Below are 24,734 nucleotides of genomic sequence, written 5' to 3'. Positions count from 1 at the left end.
CAAGCACAGTGGCACACACACACCTCCCCTCCCTGCTGCCAGGAAGAGGCAGATCCCTCCAGGAAAGCATCGGGAAGCCATCCCAAGTCCTGCCACGCTGGCAGAGGGGAGGAGAAGGGGTGAAGCTGCTGTGCCAGGGGTTATTCCTGACAGACTTCTGCCCTCCAGCTTCTAACAGCAGGATTAGGGGCATAGCTCCAAACCTTGCTCACCAGCCCAGCCTCCAACACCTGCCTGAACAGCAGTGCTGGGTGGGAATGTGCTCAGCTCCCTGCTGGAAGGGGTCTGTCTCCTCAGGAGATGGTGCTCCAAGAATAATGAGGTCTGCTCTGAAGGGAGCATTGATCTAACGTCTACTGGAGAGAAGTAAATGATGCAACATCTCCTGCAGCCCCAGAGGAGGTCTCAGGGATGACAACACACAGCAAGGAAGGCTTTATTCAGCACAGAAAGGAATGGACATGCCAGTAAGATAGGTACATGTACCTGGGTACGTGCCTCCCACCCCCGTGGCCAGAATCCAGAACTCTGGCCTAAAACTCAAGGATTACTTGGATACAAAGCCTGTCTCACTGACTCCTTCCTGCTTCACCCCACACATCACGGTGGCTTTCCCTGGGAAGGGTGGCCAGGGAGAGCTGGCATCAGCCAGAAGAGGTGTTCAGGAGAGGCAGAGGGAGGAACCTGCTGCTGCACTCACTCCCTCCCAGGCACCCTCACAAGGGGCCACCTCAATTGATGGTGAGGACATCACTCTGGATCTCGTGGCTCAGCTGGGTTTGGAGGTCACTCAGTTTCTTCTTCAGGCCAGAGAGTGCAGAGAGGACGATGGTCTCTGGGCGCAGAGAACCACAGGACTCCACGTTGTAATAAAACCTGAGGTCACAAGTTGGGGGGACAGGTCACCATCTGCCCTGTGAGGAAGTGCCAGCATGGTTCTAACCATCCTGACCCAGTGCAGGGAGCTCTGCTGGGAATCCCAACCACCAGCACCATTCCCCTCCCAACTGGGGACAGCTGGCACTGCCCCTTGACAACTGTGACCCACACACTCAGGTCTCCACAGGGATTTTGGGATTTCCTCTGCACTTTGGGATTTCCTCTACTCAGTGCTGTGTCCTGCAAACCATCCCAGAGCCCCACCCCAGGTGAGGGGGCACCACCAGAGCCCCACTCAGGTGTGTGTGTCCCAAACCATTTTCCTCCACAGCTTCACCCCTCACCGAGTGCTGCACTGCCCTGGTTGGTAACACAAACTCAGGAGATCTGCCAAGTATCTCCTGAGGGGAAAACTGCCAGGTCTGGGAATACCACCTGTTATCCCTAGCTTCTGCCCTGCTTTTCAGGGAACCTGGCCTGACAAACTCCAGCATTCAGCTCCCTACCTCTCTGGCTTCCCATTGGGGTCATAGGGAGCCTGGGCATCCTCCTCGTCGATCTCCGAGTATTCACTCTTGGGCCTGGAGTCAAAGAGCAGAGGAGTCAGCAGAGTCTGGCAGGCAAAGGAGCAGCCATCCAACAAGTCAGGAAACAAACCTCAGCCCCTCGTTGCCCTTCCCCAGCTTCTCACTTACACCACAGAGTGACACAGCAGTGCTGGAGGAAGAGGAGCAGCCCTGCTGCAGGCACTGTGGCTCCATCCACCCCCACCAGCACCATCTCCCAGCTGATGGGACATCAGGGCTTGAAGGGACTTCATCCATGAGCCTGGGCACTCTCTGGGGAGCAATGGATCTCATCTTTTTTTTCTACTTCTCTCTGGCCCAGGAAGCCATGGGAATAATGCTCCAGCAGTGTCTGTGCAGCACAGCTGAGGGGAAGGCCCAACCATCATGTGCCCACAGGAACACATCTCCAGTGTGTCAGGCATCAGCTGAGCCCCATCCTGCACCTCCTCCCCTCTGCACACCCTGCTACCAAACTCACTGTGATCCCCATCCATCACCTTCCTACCCACTGCATCCCTCAGCTTCCAGAGCATCACACCAGAGAGTCCATTTGACTGAATCCATGTCAGAAAACCCAAAGCCTAGAGCTGCCTGAGAAACCAGAGGGAAAATCCTTCTCTCCTTGTCAGGTCTCCTGGTGGCCTTCCTCACCCCCAGCAATGCCAGCACAGCCTGATCCCAGGATCCCATGGGCTTCCTCAAATAAAATCACACTCCTCAAACAAACCCTGTCCCTAACACACCACTGTAACAGAGCAATGAAGCATTAACAGAGCTGGGTCTCCTTGTTACTTGCAAAAATATCCCTAAGTGGGAACAGGGCAGAGGTTTCCAACACCACAACAGCTGCTGCCAGAGCCCAGCAGCCTCAAAACACATGAGGAATCAAACCAAAACTAACAGGCAGCCTCTGAGAGCAGGGGCCTTTGTTCATCTTCCAGATGAACTTGGAAAGACAGATATACCACCAGGGAACAGCAACAGCAGCAACCTTCCTTGGGGAGTTTTCCAACTTTTACATGTATTTTGCCAAGAACTTCTCAAAAACTGTTTCCAGGTACCCAACCTGTTGTACCACACACCAGGGGCCTGAAGCTGCAGCAGACTCTGCCACTGAACAGAAGAATCCACATCAGCAGCTGCCTTGGGCCCCCAGCCTGGGAAATACCTCAGTGCAGAGGGACAAGCACCCTGCCATACACCCAGGGCTGTTCTCCCTGACAACAACATCTTCAAAGGCTCAAACTTCCCAAAATTCACACTGTGACACTTCCTGTCCAAAAAGGGCTCAGCTGAGCAGCTGTCTGTCCACCAGTGGTTCAAAATGTGCCTGTCACTCCATCAGTGCCAGAGACTCCATCACTATCCAGCATTACAGAAATTAAAACAGAATTTTTACAGTGCTAAAATGAAGCCCAAATTTTTTTTTTTAAATTCCACGTTGGAGACATTCTTTCTTCAGCACCCAATCCATCACCCAGACTGACCTTTGGGTCAGCTTACCTGCCACAAATCATTTGCAAACAAACATCAAACCTCTCCAGTTCTGCCCCCAAGCCCCCTGGTCACCCAGGGCAGGCCAGGCCAGCACCTCAGCTCTTGTGGCACGGTGCTGACCACCCACCCAAGAGCCAAGCAGACCCAGGGACATACCACTCCTCAGGCTTGGGGTACACGGTGTGCCTCAGTGCATTGTCTGGGTCGTACTCAAAGGCCACTCCTGCTGTGGGGTTCCACTTGGCGTGCTCCTTCCCAAAGCCCTTCTTGGCGTAGGCTCTCAGCCTCAGCTCCTGCCCCTTCCGCAGCTTCACGATGAGGATGTCTGCAGGGAGCACACACCCCTCAGGGGGCTGCAGGGAGGGAAAAGTCTGCAGGGCCCCACCACAAGGACAGAGGCAGGGAATTTCTGCAACCCAGGAAGATGTCAGGGCTCGCCTGGAGGAGCTCATTTGTGTCCCCAGAGTAGCTGGGGAGAACACCCTGCTAGGTAAGGAACTGGTGATCAGCCCAGAGGCATCTCTGAGCCCCTGAGGCAGGAGGCACCAGCCTGTCCTGCACCTCTGCTGCCCCCAAGCTCCCACAGGGACAGAGCAGCACTCTGACACAGGGCCTTAGTTCTAGGGACAGCCTTCAGGAGGCATTAAGACAGAGTGTGAACCCCCTGCCACAGTGATGAACCAACTGCCAGATGTAGAGCTGCCTCATGGCTACAGCCAGAAAGGGAGAGAGAGCTGAAAGAGCCTGAAAGAAACCTTCCTTTCCTCCTCCAGCTCTTATTCCCAGTGAGCTGCTGCTTACCATCCTGCTCCACATAGTCATTGGGGTCATTGTCTCTGCTCCGAGATGTCACCTGCAAAGAACAAAACTCAATTAATGGGAAGATCATTGATGGGAGAAACCCCCACACCAAACAAAGATCAGAATGCAGAGACAGCAACAAATCCACCACCAGCAGCAGACCCCATCTGGATGTGACCTCAGCAGCATTTTAACACATTCCCCATCAAGTCTCTTTGCCTTGTTCTGCCTCGGCCCCCCCATGAGACCCCATGGTCACTGGGTAAGTGCAGTTTGGCAGCTCTGACACAGAGCCAAGAACCAGAAACTCAGAGAGCCTGGGGCTGCCCCTGCCCATGGCCAGCACCAGGCAGGCAGGAGAAGGGGCAGGGCAGGGGGATACAGTGAGTGTCTGGGCTGGGATGGAGGGGATAAAAGTATAAGTAATAAGTAATAATAAAGGGGGGATAAAGTGCCCCTGAGCTGAAGATGAGGGGTGCAGGATGAGGCTTTAATGAGGCTGCTCCAAACAATGGGCAATGAGGTGAGGAAGAGGAGGCAGTGAAGGAGGCTCCTGCTTTGCTCCCCCACTGCCTGCTCAGGGAAAGGTGCTCAAGGGCTTTGCTCTGCCCAGCCCCCTGGTGTCTGGCACCCCAGGGATGCAGGAGGGGACAGCACGGACCGGGATGACACGGGGGTTGTTGGAGATGAGGTCCCTGGAGGTGACGTGTCGGGTCTGATCCTCGTTGCACCTCACGTCGAGGGTGAACTCCACGGAGCACTCGGGGCAGAACTCGTCACAGGTGCAGTCCTGGGACAGACACGGGGCAAGAGCTTCCAGCTTAAAATCAGACACCAACCACCACCCAAACGAGCAGCCCCAGCGCTTCGCTTGACTCACTCTGGAATATTGCATCTTATCCACGATGTCATCGCTGGTGAGGGGAATGAGACCTGTGGGAAGCAGGAGGTCAGTGCCCTCCTCCTGCCTCCCCGCCCCGACCCCGCCGGCAGCTCTGCCCGCCCGGCACTCACCCAGCCTGTGGGCAATGAACTCGTCATGGAGCACCGAGGAGTTGGCGTCAATCTGGACCCAGTCGATGGCTTTGGAGAGGAAAAAGTCACAAACTGGGACATTTCCGTGGGGAAAAGGAGGTGACAGAGACCACGGCGAGGCTGGGGCAGCACCCGGAACGAACCGTGCCGGTTACCGGAGGTTTGGGCGAGCTGGGAGCAGCCCGGGGGGGGACAGGGGGGGACACGGTGAGAGCAGGGGGAGAGCATCCCGAGAGCCCGATCCCGAGGGTGGGGCCGTACCTATGATGGGGACCTCGGCGATGAACACCCTGCGGATGGAATTCGCCACTCTGAGGAAAAGAAACAAGAAACACCCGTGCTGAGGCGCCAGGGCCCCGGGACCCCGCATCCGCCTCCCGCGCACACCGCCCGCCACACGCCCGGCACCGCACCGGGGGTGCCCGCAGAGGCCGCTCCCGGCCCCGCACGGCTCCCGCCCGCCCCGGTCCCGCCCCGGTCCCGTCCCGGTCCCGTCCCGGTCCCGCTCACGCCAGGTCCGTGTTCTCGATGATGAACTTGACGTTCTCGTCCGTCAGCTCGGTGATGCGCACCGTGGGCTGATTGGCGTACGGCATGGCCGCCCCTACCGCACGGCCGCCCCCGCCGCCCTCCCGCCGCCCTCCCGCCGCCCCACGCCCGCCCCACGCCCGCCCCCTGGCGGCCCGGAGGACCCGACCCGACCGGAACCGACCCAGCCCGCCCCGCCCGGTGCGCCCCCAAAAAGAGTCCGTGCTACTCTGTGAGCGGATTTATTGGTGCCGGAAAAAGGTCGGGCCCGCCCCGGCTCTTCCCTCGCCCTCGGTTCTCTCCTCACCGGCGCTGGTTCATCCCCGCCAAGTTCTTGATCTGCGGGCAGAGGGAGGAGGGGGTTGAGCGGTGCCTGCCCCATCCCGGGCGGTGCCTCAGGCCGGGCTGGGTGAGGCCTGGAGCGGCCCGGGCCGGCGGGAGCTGCAGATCCGACCCGATGGGCTCCAAGGTCCCGTCCAGCCCCAGCTGTTCAAGCCCATTCCCCCGTGTGCACAAACCAATCGAGACATTTGCTTTAATTCCCGGCTCTGTGCAGAAGGGGGAGCAGGGAGGCATTCCACAAAGCAGGCTCAGCTTTCCCAAATCACAAGTGCTACCCAAAATAGTGAGAAAGATCTTTATCTCTAACACTGTTCTACCATTCACACCCACAGCTGGTTAACTGATCCCTCTCTTCCATTTAAAGTGTCAGTTCCCAAAAATTCCCCTGTGTGTGCCCAAAGGGTCAGGGGCTCTTTGTTAGCAGAGGTCCCTCCAGCCTCTGGGTGGGGATTTTAGGATGTTAATAAATAGCTCATTAATACAGTAATGAATGTTAATTCAGTCAGTCCAATTACTCAGTGTTTTTTCTACCCAGTGCTCAATGCTGTAACCAAGGTGAGTTGTGGGGAGTTGTGGGGACTGCTCCTTCCCAGCCCTTTCCTCCCTTCCAGGCCTGGCTCCAGGCTATTGATGTGCTTGGGATGTGTTTTTCTCCAACTGGAATCTGGATTTTATGTAATTTCTGCTGCTTCACTGTTATGTGAGCCCTATTTTTATTCTGCATGTCTCCCCTGCTCTCTTTTATGTCATTTTTCCCCCTATAATTTTACTAATTTCAATTAATAAATGACATCAAAACCAGTCTGGGATTCCATGAGCCACTGGTGCCTGGGCCAGAGGCTGCACTCCCCTGGGCCTCTCCTTCCCCCCAGGGGTCTCATGGCTGCCAGGCATCCAGCCCTGGCCTGGCAGTGCCCTGCCTTGGGCTCAGCTCCACACTAGGAGCAGGGGCAGGGGGGTGGCAGAGAAAGGGGCCCAGGAAGGATCAAGGAAGGATCAGAGCCCAGGGCCCACCACGGGTCCCCCCTGTTCCCCTGGTTCTGGAGCCTGGTTCTGTTTATGTGGCCCCACAGGCTGTGAGGGGCTCAGCTGAGGCCTGGGGAGCTCAGCACACCTGCACTGCCCCCTCAGACATGGAGGTCCTGACAGATGCACCTGAGAGTCCCTGCACTGAGATGATTTTACCCTAAAACAAGCTGCCTGCAGCAGCCCAGTCCCTCCTGTCCCTCTTTACAGGGATGAATAAAGGTGAGGTGGCTCCTGAATGCAGAGAGCGTGGTGCTGAGGTGCCAGGGCACCCGTGGGGCAGGGGGATTTCTCTGGTGCAGGATTCTTTCTGTTTGTGCAAGTGTGAGAGCAGAGAGAGGCTGAGAAATGCTACAGACATGGAACAATTTGACCATAACTGCAGGGGGATGGAGGGGGGGCAAAGCTCTTGGGAACTTTGCAGTAAAAAATATTTATGTTCCAGCCTGTTTGCCTGGTACTGCTAAAAGGAAAATGGATTTCTGATAACCAGGAAATCACTTTGTTGCTAAATGCAATTAAAGCTCTAAAAAAATAACACCCCAGGGAGGCCTTGAAGCCCTCACAAACATTCCTGCACACACAGCAGATTGTTTTCTACCCCAGAGAACATGCAGCTCCTCCTGCACAGACACGAAGTCCAAGATGCTACCAAGAAGTGAAGGATTTCTTGGAAGGACACTGCAGTCACCTGGAACAGCTCAAGGACAGGACCCTGCTGTGTCACCTCCCTCCCAGAGGTCCATGGAGGCACAGACCTCCTGTCAAAGGGCTGACAGAGGAAGAGATCTCATTACAAGTGACAGGGAACACTCTATTTGTTCAGATCACCTCCATCTCTCATCCCTAAAGCTCACCCTGAACTTTCAGACTTCATTTTTTACTCTTTTACAAGTCATTTCTCCACAAAACAGCAAACCAACCCAAAATCCCCCAGAAAGCCATCCCTACATGTGGTTAAGTTCTGAGGGAATATTCTTTTCCATGCTGTCCTCAGGATTTCAGAGGACAAGGATGCTGACATTCATCCTGGGAGGGAACAAAAACAACTCTGCCCTTTCAGCTTTACTCACAGTGACAGCAGCTCCCATCAGGCCCTGGACAAGTGCTTCTCCAGTTGATTGTACCTAAGGGACACAAGGGGACATCACCTTCTGCTTTCCTCTGCAGTTACACTTCTGGCCACACAACAAACACTCATTTGCTACAGAAAGGTGACAGAAGCCAAGCACTGCTGACAAATGATACCCAGAAACAAAGAAGAGGTCTCCTAGGAACAAATGTCTCCTAACCACAGGGCCAGTCATGACAGAGAGGGCACCAACACCTCACTTGATGAGAAAATAACATCAGCACTTATTGATGTCACATCAGTGCACTCAGGCAACTGCTGACCCAGGGGTGTTCTTGGTGGTCTGTGTGATGGAGAAGCCAGCTCAGGCTGCACAAAGAATCACCACAGAATGCCAGGATGGGCTGGAAGGGACCTTAAAGCTCATCCAGTCCCAACCCCCTGCATGGTCAGGGACACCTCCCACCAGCCCAGGGTGCTCCAAGCCTCATCCAACGTGGACTTGGACACTGCCAGGGATGGGGCAGCCACAGCTTCTATGGGCAGCCTGGGCCAGGGGCTCAGCACCCTCACAGCAATAAATTTCTTCCTAAGGTGTTAATCCTGATGGATCTGGAGATCAGGGGGAAGCAGTACCTGGTTTGCTGTGCTGCCCATGTTCATCACATCAGCCACTCTGTTCTCCAGGAAGCGCCACGTGTCCTCAAAGTCTGGGGATGAGTCCTGCAGCATCACCAGTTCTGTGGTGTTGTAGACACCAGTGAGCACAGCCCGGCGTGTGTACCAGTTAAACTGCCAGGGGAGAGAGGCAGAGAGAGCTGGGACCTGAGAACACCTCAGCAGCCAGGAGAACAGCAAGGGCAACCTGCACACCAGTGGCACATTCCCTGCACCCTTCCCCTCTGTGACACAGCTGGGACCACACGTGGGGACCCAGGGCACCCACACAGGGCTCAGAAGTGTGGCACCCAAGAGTGCTGAGCAGTGATGCCCCTCCCAGCTGCTCTGGCACCTGCAGCAGGCAGAAGGGACCCTCTGATGGTGCAGGAGGTGCCCTTGGCTTTGGGGCTGCCAGCCAGCAACACAACCCTCCCAGTATGAACCTGGGGAGAGAGGGAACTGCCATGCTTAGTAGTGAAGAAAGGGAGGGAATAGAGGAGAGAGCTGTGCAGGACACGCTGTGCAGATGCAGCTTTCCCAAATCCTGTCACTGCAAACTGCTTGCTGAAGAACCCAACACTCAGAACACTGCTGGCAGCACTGCTGCTGAAATTGGTCACACTGCAAACATGCATGAAAAACTCAAACTCAGCAGTCTTTCCAGTTGCACTTACTAACTTTCTTTTTCTTTTAAATGAGTGTTTAACTTCATGTGCTGCTACCACAGGGACTAAACTATTTGGCTGCCTGAAGAGAATCCTGGTAGCTCCATTCACAATTACAAACCAAAAGGGTACTGAGAACACTGGCCTTGATTTTGAAAACAACAGTTGGCTGGAAAGCTCTGCACAACAACCTGGGAGGTTTTGAGAAGGGGGAAACTTTGCTGCTTGCAGCTGGATCTGTCACATGCTTCAGACCAAACTCTTTCTGTTAATTCCTCTGCTCAAAAAAAAAACCCTTCCCAAAGTAGTACCTGAGGCATGGGCATACCCTACCCAGCTCCAGGGCTGCACTGTGGGTGACATTAAATCCCTTTACTGGGAAAATGGGAGCAGGTTCAGCATTCCAGCTGCCCAGGAAAACTCTCCCCATCTCTTCCTGGGAGAGGCAAGGGAGCCTTTAGGACCCTCTCAGTGCAGACACCACCTCTCACACACTGATTTGGCTTTCACATCCCATGAGGGACTTGCAGTTCCTGACACAATCACAGCTTCTCAGTTCTCTTCTGGTTTATTCCTTTAATTTTTCTGTCACCTTATTTATTTTTCACTGCAATAGCTTCTCTTGTATACTCAGATACAAGAAGCTTATCAAAGTAATTTGTTAAAATGGTTCTTTTAGCTTTCCCCATCTCTCCCGAGATTCATCTCTCTAGATGAGTTAAAGTAATTTCTTAATTGCTTTAATTAAAGTTGTAATTTTCTTTTATTTCCTCCCAGAAAGATGAAAGCTTTAATAAGCTACTGGTATTTTTAGATAGATTCTTTCAAAGTTTTCAAGTCAAGTGTTGCTAACAGTGTCAGACACAGCTGCTCCCTCAGAGCCTGGCATTTGCTCACTGACTGCTGCATCAACTGCTTCACCTCAAAATCCCAACAACTTTGTCTGTGTCTTCAAAAAAGAAAATCTAGGAAAGCAAGTCCTTTTAATTTGCACTAATCCCACTGACACTCATTTGTGTTTATTCCCACTAGCTCTTAAATCTCTTTGGAAATAGGACTACAGCTTAAAGAGTGCTTCTGAAAATGTTTTCCTCATTCAACAAATGCCTTGATTTGAGAGATGTGACCAACACCTCCTGACACCCAGCACTTGGCAGCAGTGCCCACGTGGCAGGCACCAGGACTTACATCTGTGGACTGGTCTCCAGCATAGTGCCAAATGTCATCAATCATGCTGGTGAGGAGATTGAGGCTGGAGGGGATGTTGTGTGGGAGCAACAGGATGCTCAGAGCCTGTGAGGGAAACACAGAGACATGGGAGGGGGGAACAGAGAAGGACCAGCAGTGCTCTGTTCTGTCACCTCTTCCCTCTTGCTGTTGATGTGTCCCCAGTGACAAGCCCTCTCTGCTCTTTCCAGCTAGCACCCATCTTGCCAAGCAGCAGGGGATGGACAGGGCTGGAGCACAGAGCTTCCCACTCATGTCCAATTCCACCACACTGTCCCTCCTGAGCTGCCTCTCCAGCAGGCAGCAGCTCAGGCTGGGCTGGCAGACACTTGTGCTGGGCCCCCACTGTCAGGGAGTCAAAGCCCTCCTGAACCTCACCTGGAGCTCAAAGCAGCCACTGAAAGCAGAGTGGCCATAGAGGCCCTCACAGAACCATAGAATTGTCCAGGTTGGAAAGGAGCTCTGGGATCATCCAATCCAACCCTTGATCCACTCCCCCCGTGGTTCCCAGCCCATGGCACTCAGTGCCACATCCAGTCTGTTCTTAACAACCTCCAGGGATGGAGAATCCACCCCCTCCCTGGGCAGCCCATTCCAATGTCTGATCACCTTCAGGCATTGTCTTCTCCTACAGCCTTTGAACCTAAGGACAACAATCCAAGGGAGTCACAGCCCCCCCACATCCTTCCAGGACATAAACAGACATAAAAGACAGGAATATAGTCAGGAATCCTGTCTTGTGTCTGCTGCCCAGAGCCTGGCAGTGCCTGTGGACCACAGTGACCCCAGGCAGCCCAGAGCTGGGAACTCTCTGATTGTCACCAAGGCCACAATTCAATTCCCTTCCCAACCCAGAAGAAAGACTGGAGACTCAAATCTGAATTTCAAAGCACGGAGCCTCCTCAGCTCCCAGATCTGCCCTCAGGTTGCCAAGGGGCTTTCATTCTCAGCTTCCTGCAGCAGGTCTGTGTTTTCAGGTACCATACATATGGGTGTGGGCACTGCATGGAGCCTGACCTGCAGTGACACTGCCAGAAAGCCACGGGTTATCCCCAGGGGATTCCAGGTGGGTGCAGTGAATGGCAGAGAGGTTTGTGTGTCCAGAATGGCAAGAAATAGGATGCCTCTGACTGCTGCCTCCCAAAGGTGCTCTCCTCTTGAGGGGTGTGAACCATCTGAAACCAGTGAGGGTTTCATTTACAGCTGCCATGGTTTGAGTGGACCAGGAAATTTTGGGTACAAGGATCTAAAGAGAAGGTCCTAAGGACTCAGAGGGATCAGAGAGGGACAGAATACTGAAAAGTCAGTGTTCCCTCCCATTTCCTGCCCATCCTCTATAATATAAAGTCAGGAGGATGGGAAGCTGACCCCTTTTATCTGCTCCTTTCTTCCCTGCCATTCTCCTGTGCTCCTTTACCCCCCTCCCCCAGGGCTCTTCAGAATCCACATCCACTGCAGGGCCCTCAGGCACCTGTCCCTGCCCCCATCCAGATCTGGTTTGGGATATTTGTTCCCATTTGTTGCAGCCCTTCTCCTGTCCTGGCAAACCTGTTCCAGTTTTAGTTTCCAACTATTACTTCTTTTGTCCTTATTCACCTTTCCTCTTCCTTCAAGAGGGTGGGAGGGAGGAAAATAAAGCAATTCCCTCCTCTGGTTTTTGCCCAGACTGCTGAACTGTGACAACAACCTTCAGCTGCTCTGCTGCAGAGACTACATCAAAGGCCAGAGGGTGTTTACCTTACAGGAGACAAGGAGACAATCTTGATATTCATTTTATACCTGGGGCCATTTCTCAATATATGGAATCAGCATCCTCAGTCTGGCTTCCACTGCATCTCTCAGGAACTGATCCATAGGCTTCTTCCTGGGGGAGAAAACCAAAATGCAGATTTAAAGAACATCCAAGTTAAACTCCATTCTCAACCTGAAAGATCACTCTCCTGCCTGCCTCAGCTATAGATATGGAGACATTTCATGCCTTCAGTCCAACTCTCTATCTGGGAAAATGGTTTTATCTGTAAATTACATATTTACTTAATCTGTGGCCCCAGTGGCCCCTCTGCCTATCCAGTCCCCCAAGCCCACCCACACAGGTGCCTTTTCATGCCCAATACTCACTCTGCTTCGCCCAGCTGCACCAGTTTTTGTTCCTGCTCCAGCATCTCAGACAGCTTGGTGTTGCACTGAGACACAAAGTGCAGGATCAGCTCACTGCCATCACTGTGAAACATCCCTGCAGCAGCACTGGAGAGACCCAGGGTCTGCAGGGGAGAAGGGAGATGACCAGGTCATCCACTGCTAAGAAGGATCCAGCTAGGAAATAAACTGTGTGTATTTTGTGAATTAATGTATTACTTTAAACAAAGCAACGCTGCATTAAAAAGTTTATCCTGTGCATGTTTTGCTCTCTTTGGGATCAATACCCTACACTGTGCTTGTTTATCTCCAACAGGATTATTCTGGAGCAGCTGGGAGGCATTCCTGCCCACTGCCATTTGCTGAGTAGGGGGCATCACCCAAGAGTGTGTGGGGGCAGCATGCAGGCCTGGGGCTGTCCTGGGGACTTCAGCTCCATCCATTTTTCAAGGGGTTTGTTGCTTCTCTCCCCACATACCTTGGCTCCCTCTGCAATGGCTTCTGCAGTCCAGCCATGCTCAGGCACAAACTCCAGGGCTGCTGTGAGGATTCGATGCTGCAGCTGCTCCTCACTCTCAAAGTCCTCAGACTCCTGACCACCCTGCCCGGTGTAGCTGTGAGAAGGTGTTGGCAGTCAGGGGAAGGTCACCACCAAACATCACCTGCCTGGCCTCAGCTGCTCACTGCCTGCAGGCACACCTTGAGATCTGCTCACTTAGCATACACCTCTTGCCTCCTCCTGTGAAGTCCTTCCCTTTCCAGAAAAAGGATTTTTAACAAACTTTTGCCATGAGAGAAATATTTAAAAAAAAAAAGTAAAAGGAGGGCTCAATCTAGGTGCCCTTCCAGAGCACCATCAGCCTCTGATTCCCCCTTCTTTAAAGAAAAGCTGAACTATAAGCTATTCCAACAGGGGTTTTACAGTTCCAGGCACACAGACAAAACATTGTCCAAATTTATTTTGTGCAGATTTACACAAAAATCCATCAGGCTTGCATTTTTGCATACCAGAGTGGTTCCCTCTGGAACACAAGTCCCATCCTGTCTCCAGAGCAGCCACTGGAATTTGCACTGTCACAGCAAACAGCTCGACTGCTGCTGCACTCCAGGCTCTGTCAGCTCGGGATCAGGTTGTGTCCCAGCTTCACTGAGACTCTCAGGAAGGCAAAACGTCCCGGTCCTGCTGCTGGCAGGACAGCACCGGGGACAGCTGTGAATTACCTGGGGTGAGGGCCCCGAGATTCCTGCTCAGGCAGGGGACCTGGACCTGAATCAAACTGCGAGGAAGCTGCCCCCGGCTCCTTCTGCCGCTCATCAGAGATTCTCCTCAGCACAGCGGAAGCGTGGAGAGGACGCTGGGGCGGGGAGAGCGGGAACCTGAGCACTGAAAGGGAAACGGGAGAGTGAGACGGCTCCTCTTGGCAGGGGGAAGCACAGAGGGTCAGGGCGAAGGAGAGAGCTGCAGTAACGCAGCCGAAACCAACAGGAATTCGTGGAGTCTTTTGTTACACCCCCAAAAAGCACAGCCCTCTGCTGAGCTCAGGTGTGGGGTTAGTGGGGAAAACAGGGAAAATGTTCTGTGAGGGAAAAGTGGTGCAGATGGCAGGTACTGAAAACTGAACCGAGTTTCCCAATCCTGAGATGGACCCCAGGCGGACAAAACCTCCCCAACACCCCCTAACCCAGCAACCTCTAACCCTTAACCCCACACCCCCCCCAACACCCCCTAACCCTAACCTACCAACCTCTAACCCTTAACCCCACACACCCCCCCAACACCCCCTAACCCTAACCCCACACCCCCTCCCCAACACCCCCCTGCCCCTCAGGAAGGACCTGGGGAGGCACCAGCCCGGAACGAGCACCCATGGGTGCTGAGCACTCCGTGATGGGCCCAGAGCTAACGGGTGCTCTCTAAAAATTGTCAATTTAACCGCAGAGAGTTTGGGTTTGTTTTTTTCACAAGCTGGGGTTGCCCGGCCCACACCGGTACCGAACACCCCCCCCTGCTTCCCTCACAGGGCAGGTCCAGGCCCTGTGGGCAGGGGCCGGGCTTATGGGGGGTCCGCACGGTGCCCCGCGCCCTCCCCGGGGCGGAGCAGTGGAACCAGCACCGAACCTGGGACGGGACCGGGACCGGACCGGGACCCCACAGCAGCGCCCCCTACCGGCGGCCCCAGCAGCGCCCCCTACCGGCGCCCCGCCCCTGCCCTTCACCTCACCTTCCCCCGCCCCACCCCGCGCGGCCCCGCCCCGCCGGCTGCGCGCACAGCACGAGCACGGGCACGAGCACGGGCACGAGCACGAGCACGGGCACGCCCCTCTCGCGCCCCGCGCGCCCCCCGCCCCTCACCCGCGCGGCCCCGCCACAGCCGCCACCCCGCGCGCCGGAGGCCGCCCGCCGCCGCCGCCGCCATCTTGGAAGCGGGCAGGGGGCGGTGACGTCACGGGGCGGGAGGTGACGTCACGGGGCGGGAGGTGTCGGTGACGCCGAGGGCGTCAGAGGGAGCGGATCTGGAGGGAGCTGCGGCGCCGGAGGTGAGCGGGGCCGGGGGGCGAGCGGGGCCAGGGGGGGGCTCCTCCCGCCTTGGGCCGTTGTATCCTTTCTCCCCTCAAACACCTCGGGGCCGCCGCTGGGCTGGGGGGGGTTCTCGCCTGAAGTCCGTGTGCCCGTCCCTCCCGCTCCCGGCTCCCGTCCCTCCCGCTGGGTCTCTCAGGGTTTGTGCCGCCCTTGCCGGGGGAGGTGTTGAATGCGGTCGGTGCCGCAGCCCCGGGGGCTGTCCCGCTGTCAGGGTCGGAGATCTCCGCAGGCCTGGAAGCTCCTTCCGTGCCCCGTTCTGGGCAGTGCTGTTCCTGGAGGGCTGCTGAACGCGTGTGAAATGGAGATAAGGCCCCCGCTCCCCACATCAGCTCCCGAGCCTCCTCTGCCGCGGGATGAAGCCCCCGGGACAGTTCTCCTCCGTGGGCATGGCGGAGGGCCGGGTGCCACGCCAAAGCTTTCCTTTTAATTAATTTCCACTTTATGCTGGAAAACGCAGAGTGAGAAAGGCATCCCTGCCGTCTCCACCCCTGCACACGCTGTGCTGGCAGCAGAGTCCCGGCCTCTCCCTGGCCCAGGGCAGGGCTCACGTCTGGAGCACCACGGCAGCTCCTTCTTTCCTTACATTGCATCCAAAGGGGCTGACCGAGGCTGCTGGGGTAGTTTGGGCTCCGAGTGCTCTTGAAAGATCGCACCCTGGTGGTCTGAAAGAAAGATGTGACTAGATTTATTTTATTTTTTTTCCCCACGTTAGTCCAACAGCTTAGGTATCTTTTGAGCTTTTCAGCCTTCTTCCTGGGAAAGATTAATTTCAAATGGGATTAACATGTGTGCCTATTACTGCTGTTACCTGTTGTAGTTGCTTAGCTTGCATTCCATGGCCAGCTGTGAGGTGCTACAGCCTGCAGTGAACGCCCAGGATTTTCCCCTCCTTGCCTGGCTGGCGTGAGCTGCCTTAACGCTCATTCCTCCACCCTGCTGTGCCATCTGAACTTGTCTGCAGTTCCCAGCAGAGGGAGATCCGTGACACACGGAGTCAGAGGAACAGCAGCTTAAACTCTACTTCCCCCGTGACTGCAGGCAACCGAGTTAAATTTGGTTCAGCAGATCTGTGAGCCCTACTGTGGTGGCAATAAGGCATTATTCAGGATGTGCAATGCAGTGCAGAAATCAAGATCTTGCTTACAACAGGCTCTCCTGAAGCAATGTGTGGCTTGAAGCTCACTGAAGGTACAGAGTGTGCTCCCAGTGCTCTCTGTGTCATGTTAAAAAAGAAATAAAATAGGTTTGCTCTGGATGAGCAGAGTGAGGCTCAGAAATTTGTTTCAGTAGCTGGTGCTGCTGTGAGGACAGGTGATGGTGTGATACTATTGTGACACTTCTGTAGTGCAGATTTTCTTCAGACTCTGTCAGAAATGCTATCTTTTATAAAGTATTAGTGCAGACAGGTTTCTGAAAACTTCACACATTCTCTTCCCTTCCTTCCTCATCCAACACCACTGATGAGAGGAGCTGAAAGAGCCTCAGTCTGCAATTCTGAGAAAGCCAGAAGTTCCTTTCTTTTTTCTTCTAATGTACTGCAGGAGCAAACTCTGCTAGGTCATGTCCTAAGTAGGAAAAACAAGGCAGGATTTGATGTCAAGTAGTTGTCACTGGTCTGGAAATCCAGAAATCTGCTGTTTGTCTCTATTCAAATCTTTAAACAAATCTTTAGGGAACGCAGGTAAGTTTTCACGTTTTTGTTTTGTTTTGGTTTGCTTTTTTCTTTCAAGCATGGTTTGCAGTCACTTTGCAAAACCAGTCTCTGAGCTAGAGAGAAACTGCATAATGTGTTTGACTGTAGGAGTTTCTTAACCTGGTGTTTATGCACAGCTTGTGGGAAGTCTGTGCTGGCAGTCCCCAGAAAATAACCCTCACTTAATGAAAACAAGTCAGCACTCTCATTTTAGAGTCCCAGTCTGCAGAGGTTTGTGCTGTGCTTGGCTCTCACCCTTCCTCTCTGTCTCCCCACCCCTTTCCTCTCTCAGGTTTGCTGCTGCTGTGGAAATGGGGGAGTATGGAGTTGAGCCAGGGCAGCGTGTGGCCATCATCTGGGACAGCAGTCCCCCGGGAGAAGCCCTGAAGGATGTGGTGGAGAAAATCCAGGTGCTGGTGGGAACTGAGAACCGTGTCTGCGTGGAAAACGTTAACCAGCTGTGCCAGTGTAATAATGAGCTTCATTTCCACTCTTGTTGCTTCTGTCGTGTGAGCTGACCTCGAGCTGTACCGTTTTTCCTCTCCCTTTCTTCCCAGCGGCTCACAAGGAGTCCAGTTTCGATGTGGTTCTCTCGGGCGTGGTGCCAGGCAGCACCGGGCAGCACAGTGCCAAGGTTCTGGCAGAAATAGCTCGGATCCTGAAGCCGGGGGGGCGAGTCCTCCTGAGGGAGCTGGTGGTGACAGAGTCAGGTGAGAGAATCCCCATCAGCTTCACCTGCCTGGCAGCACAGCAGTTCTGTGAGGATTCAGCTGAAATTGAGAGGTCAGGAACCCATACCAACAGTCAGAGATTTTAATTTTCCTGACACACTAACTGAACAGCAAGGCTTTAATCCTGTGTCCCAGCTGGTCAGTGTCAGCAGTCACTCAGTCCTATCAAAAGTGATGGATAGGCACTGGATAGCTGGATAAGCTACTCTGAAAAGGACACTGATCTTCTCCTAGGGCATGTGATGTTAAATAGTTGCAGATGTGTTCCGGAGGAGCTTCTGAAGTTATTTTGAAAGCAGGTGACAAATGCTGAGAGAGGCTGTCCCAGGAGCCAGCTAAGAAATAGTGGTCCAGAAAAATGTTAAGAGTGAAGACCACTGAAGAGCTGGAGGAACACTTGAGGCAGTGAATGCAAGGTTATTCTTCTGTCTTGCACTTGGCCTGCATTCAGACCTTGCTGGCACAGGGAGCTGGTTCAGGATGGAAGTGGGAAAGGATCTGCCACCTGAGGAGAAGCATCTGTGCTGCCAGGGGTTTTGTCAGCACAGGCTGCAGGGCTGCTGGAAGTGGCTCTGGAGTGGAAGTGGTAGCACAGGGGCAGGGGGGAAATGCTTCTGCAACAGAGCAAAGAACATGCAGAGTCTGGAGCAGAGGAGGGTTCTGTTTTGCAGAGTCATGTCTGACAGGCTGGAATTTGGTGGACTTGGAATAAAGTGCAGGTGGGACTGGTGAGAGAGGATGAATGGATTGTGTTGAGAATATCCTGAGTCCAAGTTAAGAAGCCTGTAATGAGTTCCTGATTAAACTGGGATTTTGCTTTTGCCTATGAGAAGAGGGTTCTGGAATGTTCCGTTTTTGAACGTAATATCTATTTAAGAGTCCATGTCTTGAAAATTTCCCAAGTTTCACTTATATTTGTGAAAATACTTAGGGGGATTTTCATGTTTGGGGTCCGGGGTGATTTTTTTCCCTGATTTTAAGGGGTGTAAATTGGGCTGAGGAAGGTTTTGCCATATATAGAAGTGATCTGGAGCTAGAATGGCTTTGTGAGCTCAGGCTGTTACTTTAATTAAAAAGCTGCTTGTGGTTTGTTGTTTTTTTTTTTTTTATTTATTCCTGTTGTCAGCTAGAAAGGACCCACTTCTAAAGCAGAGGCTTGGATCAAGAATTTCTTTCTAAAGCTCTTATGCTTCCAGGTTTCTCTTGTTCTTCCCTACTTCCTGCTTTTGTGTCTTCCAGGAAAGAACAGCAGCATCAAGACTGCAGCTGAACTCCCCACAGCTCTGACCCTTTCTGGTTTGGTGAAGGTGAAAGAGGTTGGTATGTAGTAACCTCTTCCAGAAACTTCCATGAAACATTAGTGGTGGTTCCTGGGGACCTGCTGGGTGACAAGGTGTTCAGTTGCCCCAGTTTGCTGTGAATGTGCATGGACACTTTCTGCCACAAAGTGTAGTTACTGCTAAGATTGTATTTGTCTTCAGAACTGAAAATATCCGTTGCCTGTTCATGGGAGTGCTGGAATGGGGGTGGAAAGAAGGGGTTCTACATGAGAGTAACCAAAAATTTTCACTTGCAGCTGCAAAAGGAAGCACTGACTCCAGAGGAGGCACAGTCAGTCCGAGAGCATTCGGGTTACCAAGGCAATGACCTTCTCCTTGTTCAGATAGAAGGCAGAAAGCCCAATTTTGAAGTGGGATCCTCAAGTCAGCTCAAACTTTCTCTTGGCAAGAAGCCTTCAGGTCCCTCAGGTAAGGAGTGGTGCATGGCAAATGTCTGAATGCTCTCTGTTGGGAAGCATCCCTTGGAACAGGGGGACAACACTGAAGTGAAGAGGGTTACAGTAAAACCCTGCAATGCTGGGCTTGCCAGAGTTGTTTGAACTCTGTTCACTGGGAGCAGCTGGGGCAGACTGGAGTAACTGCTGTTTCTTCCTCTGTTTTGGCTCCAGGAAAACCCTCTGTGGACCCATCTGCTGCCAAGCTTTGGACACTCTCTGCCAATGATATGAATGATGAAGAGATGGTATCTGGTCTTCTTTGTGAGGCTTTGCTATTGTTCCTTCTCTCTCCTTTCCTTTTCTAAATCCTTTCAGTCAGAAAAACATCTCCAGGGCAAAATATGCCAGGTGCTGGCTGAGGTCATGAGAGCAAGGGAGGAGAGGAGACATGGATTAGGGGGCAGAGCTGCAGCACTTTAATGCTGGCACTACAGATAGCAGCATTTCTTTGGACATAACAGAACAATGTCACTCCCTAATGACCAATCAGTTTCCTGCATGTTATCTGCCTGGGTATTTTTTCAGGATTTGCTGGACTCTGATGAGCTGTTGGATTCAGAGGATTTGAAGAAGCCAGATCCATCTTCCCTCAGAGCTCCATCCTGCAAAGAAATGGGCAAAAAGAAAGCCTGCAAGAACTGGTCAGTGCTGGCATTAGCATATCAGCAAACCTCTTAACTGTTAGTTTAAACCCTTAGGGTTGAACAGTTTTAAAAGATTGTTGACACTTTGCTGTTCCTCAGAGCAGAATTCTTTTGGTTCATGTCCTTTTCATACCTTAAGTATTTGAATGCAAATCCAAACACAAAGAGAACTGACTGGCCATGCCAAAACTGCTACAGTTCACCACACTGATGTGACCAGCAGCCTTCCTGAAGGTGGCCACTTAGGTTATGCAACCTTGACTAAAACCCTGGTTTCCTGGATTTCATATCTGGGAATAGCACATCATTTCCCTCTCAGTTTAAACCTGAGGAGTGTTTCAACACTTGTTACACAGGCTGTGGTATTGAAGAATAGAGGGAAGAGCTTGAAAGTTCCAGTGTCAGGTGTGTTGTGTGACAGTGAGAGCTGTTGCCTGTGAACAACTGTTGGAGACTCAGCCTATAAGCAGAAAGATGCAGGTGGCTTCTTTATTTTTCTACAGCACGTGTGGTCTCGCTGAAGAGCTGGAACAGGAGAAGAGGAGCTCACAGCCCAAATCTGCCTGTGGAAATGTAAATAGTAATTTTTGTTTCTATACTATGGTTGGTGATACATGATTTGTGTCCAAGAACTGTGTGCTGTGATGACTGCTCCTTGAGCTGTCTGACTGCTCCCGACTTTCTGCAGCTTCTGCTGGGCTGCAGCCTGCTACCCTGTGCCCTCATGCTCTGTGTGTGCTCTGCTCCAGCCCAGGTGCTGCTCTGGCAGGAGTCAGGCCAAACAGCAAGCCTGCTCTGGTACTCACCAGGGATGTCACCAGATGGAGGCCCAGGCAGCACCTGCTGGGGTGGATCTTAATTTTGGGCTCCCCAGTCCAGGAGAGAGAGGGATCTGCTGGGGAGAGACCAAGGGAGAGCTGTGAGGATGATGAAGGGACTTGAGCATCTCTGCTGGGAAGAAACTGAGAGCCCTAGGGCTGTTCAGCCTTGGGAAAAGAAGGATGAGAGGGGATCTTATTAATTTCTATAAATATCTGAGGGGTGGGTGTCAAGAGGAAGGGGCCCAGTAACAGGACAGGGAATAATGGTTTTACCGTGGAACATAGGAAGTTCCAGCTCAACATGAGGGGAAACTTCTTTCCCGTGAGGGTGAGGGAGCCCTGGCCCAGGCTGCCCAGAGAGGTTCTGGAGTCTCCTCTGGAAATCTTCAGACCCCACCTGGATGCATTCCTGTGTGTCCTGCCCTGGGTGATCCTGCTGGGCAGGGGGATTGGACTGGGTGATCTCTGGAGGTCCCTTCCAACCCCTCACATTCAGTGATTCTGGGGTCTTCCCCATGAGCACGGGGCTCTGCACAGCTCTGCTGAACAGGCATATAGGGGAGTGTACAAGGGAAGCAATTTCTGTGCTGCTACATGCTGAGGAGCACAGCATGCATCAGGAAAACCGTCGCAGCAGCAGAGAACTGAAAGTTGCCCCTGATGACAGAAGGTGCTTTTTTTTTTTTCCTTTTTTTCTCTTCCAGTGCTACCTGGGAGACGCGTTCCGCTGTGCCAGCTGCCCCTACCTGGGGATGCCTGCCTTCAAACCTGGGGAGAAGATTCTCCTGAAAGAGAACCAGCTGCACGATGCCTAACAAAGACATCTTGGGATGTCCTGTGAAGGACTCCTCTGCTTTTTCATCAGTCTGAGGTTCTTGCAGTCCTCCTCATCCTCAAAAACTCATGTTCTCTGGCCAATACTCCTGCTGGGGAGGGACACTGCTGTGAGCTCATAATTTGTAATCAGTTTTGGGCTACCAGATAATCTTTGGTGACAACTGGTGTGGTGTTAGACTGTGTTAGACTTTGCATTGCACTTGGTTTTAGCTGGCTTGCCTTGATCCTGGGACACTGACCATCATCACGGCTGTCCCACCAGCAGAGGGGAGTAGAATCAAGTGTCAGGCTGACTTCGGGTGCCTGTGGCAGGGTCTGTGCTTCCCCCTGCCTTTGTAGTACAGCTGTAATTTGCCTTGGTTTCCCTGATGAATCAGCAGTTCTGGCTCAGCTCTCCAGGTGGCTCTGAGCTCCTGCCCTGCTTGAAATTCGAACCAGCAGCTCCTTACCCCGTGTTACAAGCCAGGAGCTGTGAGTACACTTACCAGTACCTACTCTTTGCAGAGTATGTGAACTCTTGTTCTGGCAGGCATGATGAATTGCCAGGTGCTTTGGGTTCCTGCCCCCACCTAGTTCCATCCAAAACGACAGAGTCCCACTGAGAAAACTCCAACCCTTAAGGCAGGGAGCAGATTAAAGGAGATGTTTCTTGTCTCCCAGACCCTTTTGTCTTGCATGATCTGGAAGCACAGAATGGCTTAGGTTGGAAGAGCCCTTAGAGATCATCTGCTCCAACCTCCCTGCCATGTGCAGGGATGCCTCTCAACTAGAATAAGTTGCTCAAGACAAGGACAAGCTGAGACTGTCACCTCTCCTGGTGGTTACCAAGTGAGTTACCTGCAGTGCCCAAAAAGTAAGAACATAGCAATAACTTGATTTGTAGGTGATCTGTGGTCACCATCTGCTCCTGCTCTGCAAGATACTGGTAGCTGTTTATTTGTGTAATTAATAGTGAAGCATCTTCCCAGGTGTCAGATGCAGGAGCTGTTGGAGAAAGAGGAGGCAAAGCCAGTGTCCCATGCTGCTTTGTTTAGAGCTCTTGCTCTGCAGGATGCCACTGCTTGGTGTGCTGAGTTACACACTCACCTCATGGATGGAGCTGGGATGAAAGGCTGTTCTTGAAATAAAAGTGACCAGTAGTAAAGAGTGTGTTTTAAGACTGATGTAAGTGATGTTCTAAAGTGCAATCCTCCTTCCATCAGCAGGAGTCCACAGCCAGGAGGCTCTGAGGCTGCCCCCAGGGCTGGTGCTGAGGCTGGAGCCGGGGCTGGTCACCATGCTGTCACCCTCCCAGCAGGGTGAGTGCCAGGCCAGGTACTGGCACAGCTTCTCTGCCCACAGCTCTGTGGTAATGGCCATGGGCTGCCACACAAAGGTCTCTGCACTCTCTGGCAGGCAGCTCTGCAGCTCCTGCACCAGCACCTCCTCATCCAGTCCACAGCTGCACCAGCAGGTGACAACCTTGCCCTCTGCCACAGCCAGTCCCAGCAGTCACCCTGCAGCAGGCTCTCCAGTGCCCATGGCACCCACAGCAGCAGAGCTGTGATGTGAACTGTGGCACCCTGGAAAAAGTGTGCCCAGAGCTCCAGAGGGAACTCCATCACCTGAGACCAAGGCACTGACCCCTCAGCCTTCTTGCTCCTCTTCAGCCCATGGCTCCGCAGGGCCTGGGATGTCAAACATCAAAGAATCATTATCTGACACAATGTAGAACAGGGAGTGGTTGTCTGGGCACTGCACGTGGGGCAGGTTGGGTTCTGCTCCAGCAGGGACAGGCAGGACACCTCCTCTCCATCTTCACAGCAGAAGGAGCAGCTCCAGTGTCTCAGTGGCCACGCTCTCTGGGCAGCAGCTGGGACGAGGAGCTGCTCGAGTGCTGCAAAAGGGAGAGAGGCTGTGGTCACTCTGTCCCTGGGAGAGCAGGGCAGGGAGATGTGCCCAGGTTCCTCAGGAAGGACACCCTCCTGGCCTCACGGTCTCCCCAGCATTCCCAGGGCCATGCTGGTGCTGTGGGGCAGAGCCCTGAGCCCCCTCGCTCACCCCCTGCCCGGCCCAGGAGGACCTGTCCCCATTTAGGTCACCTCCCTGCTGTGAGCACACCCGTGGGGCCCGGCTGCCCAAACAAGGGCAGGGAGACACAGGGATGGCTCTGGAATGGGCTCTGCCAACAGCAGCCCCCGGATCACTACCAGCTGCAGGAGAAGCCTCACTCAGCCCTCCAGACCTGGCAGGCACACTCAGTCCATGTCCAGGCACAAAGCAGACCGAGACACCCAAAGAGAAGCAGCAAGGGATGTGATGGAACCACCAGCCCACCTGTCCCTGCAGCACCTGCCTGGGCAGTGATGTGGCCATCTTCCAGGGAAGGACTGTTCTCATTGTAAATCCCACCATCCTTACAGAATCATCAAATCACAGAATTGCTGGGGTTAGAAAAGACCTCTAGGGTCATCAAGTCCAGTCCTTAACTCAGCACTGCCAAGGCCACCACTAAACCATATTCCTCAGCACCACATCTCCAGGGTATTGAAGTGCTCCAGGGATGGAGACTCCACCACTGCCCTTGGCAGCCTGGGCTGGGGCCTGACAACTCTTCTGGGGAAGAAATTGTTCCCAATATCCCATCTAAACCCCCTCCTGGGCAACCTGAAGCCTCTTCCTCTTGTCCTGGAACGTGTTCATTGGGAGAAGAGCCTTCTCCAGGGAGTTGTAGAGAAGGAGGTTGCAGTTTCTCGGCATCTCCCTGTTCCCTCGCACTGAACCAGGGGAATGCAAAAGATGCTCAGGAGCACTTGTCTGACATCCTGCCACCCAGGTCTTTCTCTTCTGACTTTTGCAGCACTGTGCAGCTTGCTGGGAGCAAGGGAGGAGCCTCCTGTGCAATGCTGGGAGAGGATGAGCCGCAGAAGGACTTGTCCACAGCTGGAGCCTGGAGGCTGTACAGGGGCTCTTCTTTGGATGCCCTGTACCTGGGCTTTTTTGGGTGGACCTCTTGGGAGCAAGCCACTAAATATGATCTGAGGGCTGGACCACCTCTCCTTTGGGGATGGGCTGAGAGAGTTGGGGTTGTTCAGCCTGGAGAAGAGAAGGCTGTGGGGAGACCTTATGGCAGCCTTCCAGTCCCTGAAGGGGCCTCTAAGAAAAATGGGGACACACTTTTGGGCACGGCCTGCAGCAACAGGACACAGGGTGATGGTTTTAAACTGAAAGAGG

At 53.4% G+C, this 24,734-nt stretch overlaps 3 protein-coding genes across 3 annotated transcripts; 1 reads left to right on the top strand and 2 right to left on the bottom strand.

Moving 5' to 3' along the window:
- Window positions 1-412: 412 nt before the first annotated feature.
- Window positions 413-5,520, bottom strand: POLR2C (RNA polymerase II subunit C). The gene is made up of 9 exons (XM_071757290.1): window positions 5,292-5,520; window positions 5,043-5,092; window positions 4,761-4,829; window positions 4,627-4,679; window positions 4,408-4,536; window positions 3,747-3,798; window positions 3,102-3,270; window positions 1,386-1,460; window positions 413-876 (listed from the first exon to the last, which is right to left on the bottom strand). The coding sequence occupies exons 1-9, from the start codon at window positions 5,375-5,377 to the stop codon at window positions 732-734; spliced, it is 828 nt and encodes a 275-aa protein (XP_071613391.1). The 5' UTR covers window positions 5,378-5,520; the 3' UTR covers window positions 413-731.
- A 15-nt stretch (window positions 5,521-5,535) lies between these two features.
- On the bottom strand, window positions 5,536-14,945 carry COQ9 (coenzyme Q9). The gene is made up of 9 exons (XM_071757289.1): window positions 14,791-14,945; window positions 13,659-13,821; window positions 12,916-13,051; window positions 12,420-12,562; window positions 12,081-12,165; window positions 10,263-10,367; window positions 8,386-8,541; window positions 7,751-7,804; window positions 5,536-5,648 (listed from the first exon to the last, which is right to left on the bottom strand). Exons 1-9 carry the CDS (start codon window positions 14,852-14,854, stop codon window positions 5,613-5,615), a joined length of 942 nt encoding a protein of 313 aa, XP_071613390.1. The 5' UTR covers window positions 14,855-14,945; the 3' UTR covers window positions 5,536-5,612.
- Window positions 14,946-17,009: 2,064 nt separating this feature from the next.
- Window positions 17,010-22,666, top strand: CIAPIN1 (cytokine induced apoptosis inhibitor 1). The gene is made up of 8 exons (XM_071757291.1): window positions 17,010-17,179; window positions 17,269-17,421; window positions 18,682-18,758; window positions 19,019-19,190; window positions 19,391-19,464; window positions 19,745-19,860; window positions 20,367-20,436; window positions 21,389-22,666. The coding sequence occupies exons 1-8, from the start codon at window positions 17,023-17,025 to the stop codon at window positions 21,497-21,499; spliced, it is 930 nt and encodes a 309-aa protein (XP_071613392.1). The 5' UTR covers window positions 17,010-17,022; the 3' UTR covers window positions 21,500-22,666.
- Window positions 22,667-24,734: the final 2,068 nt, after the last annotated feature.

This window comes from Heliangelus exortis, chromosome 13 (assembly GCF_036169615.1).
Source record: "Heliangelus exortis chromosome 13, bHelExo1.hap1, whole genome shotgun sequence".
Lineage (NCBI taxonomy): Eukaryota > Metazoa > Chordata > Aves > Apodiformes > Trochilidae > Heliangelus > Heliangelus exortis.
This window is presented reverse-complemented; position numbering and strand designations above follow the sequence as displayed.

Excerpts from the sequence above, each read along its gene's own strand:
- POLR2C (XM_071757290.1), bottom strand. The coding sequence starts at position 5,377 with ATGCCGTACGCCAATCAGCCCACGGTGCGCATCACCGAGCTGACGGAC. Across the intron at positions 1,461-3,101 it reads TACCCCAAGCCTGAGGAGTG|GCCCAAGAGTGAATACTCGG; the intron begins GTATGTCCCTGG and ends CTTTGACTCCAG. Across the intron at positions 877-1,385 it reads CCCAATGGGAAGCCAGAGAG|GTTTTATTACAACGTGGAGT; the intron begins GTAGGGAGCTGA and ends TTGTGACCTCAG.
- COQ9 (XM_071757289.1), bottom strand. The coding sequence starts at position 14,854 with ATGGCGGCGGCGGCGGCGGGCGGCCTCCGGCGCGCGGGGTGGCGGCTG. Across the intron at positions 13,822-14,790 it reads GCTGTGGCGGGGCCGCGCGG|TGCTCAGGTTCCCGCTCTCC; the intron begins GTGAGGGGCGGG and ends TTTCCCTTTCAG. Across the intron at positions 5,649-7,750 it reads TGATGGGAGCTGCTGTCACT|ATCAAGAACTTGGCGGGGAT; the intron begins GTGAGTAAAGCT and ends CTCTGCCCGCAG.
- CIAPIN1 (XM_071757291.1), top strand. The coding sequence starts at position 17,023 with ATGGGGGAGTATGGAGTTGAGCCAGGGCAGCGTGTGGCCATCATCTGG. Across the intron at positions 17,180-17,268 it reads CGTTAACCAGCTGTGCCAGT|CGGCTCACAAGGAGTCCAGT; the intron begins GTAATAATGAGC and ends CTTTCTTCCCAG. Across the intron at positions 19,191-19,390 it reads GAAGCCTTCAGGTCCCTCAG|GAAAACCCTCTGTGGACCCA; the intron begins GTAAGGAGTGGT and ends TTTTGGCTCCAG.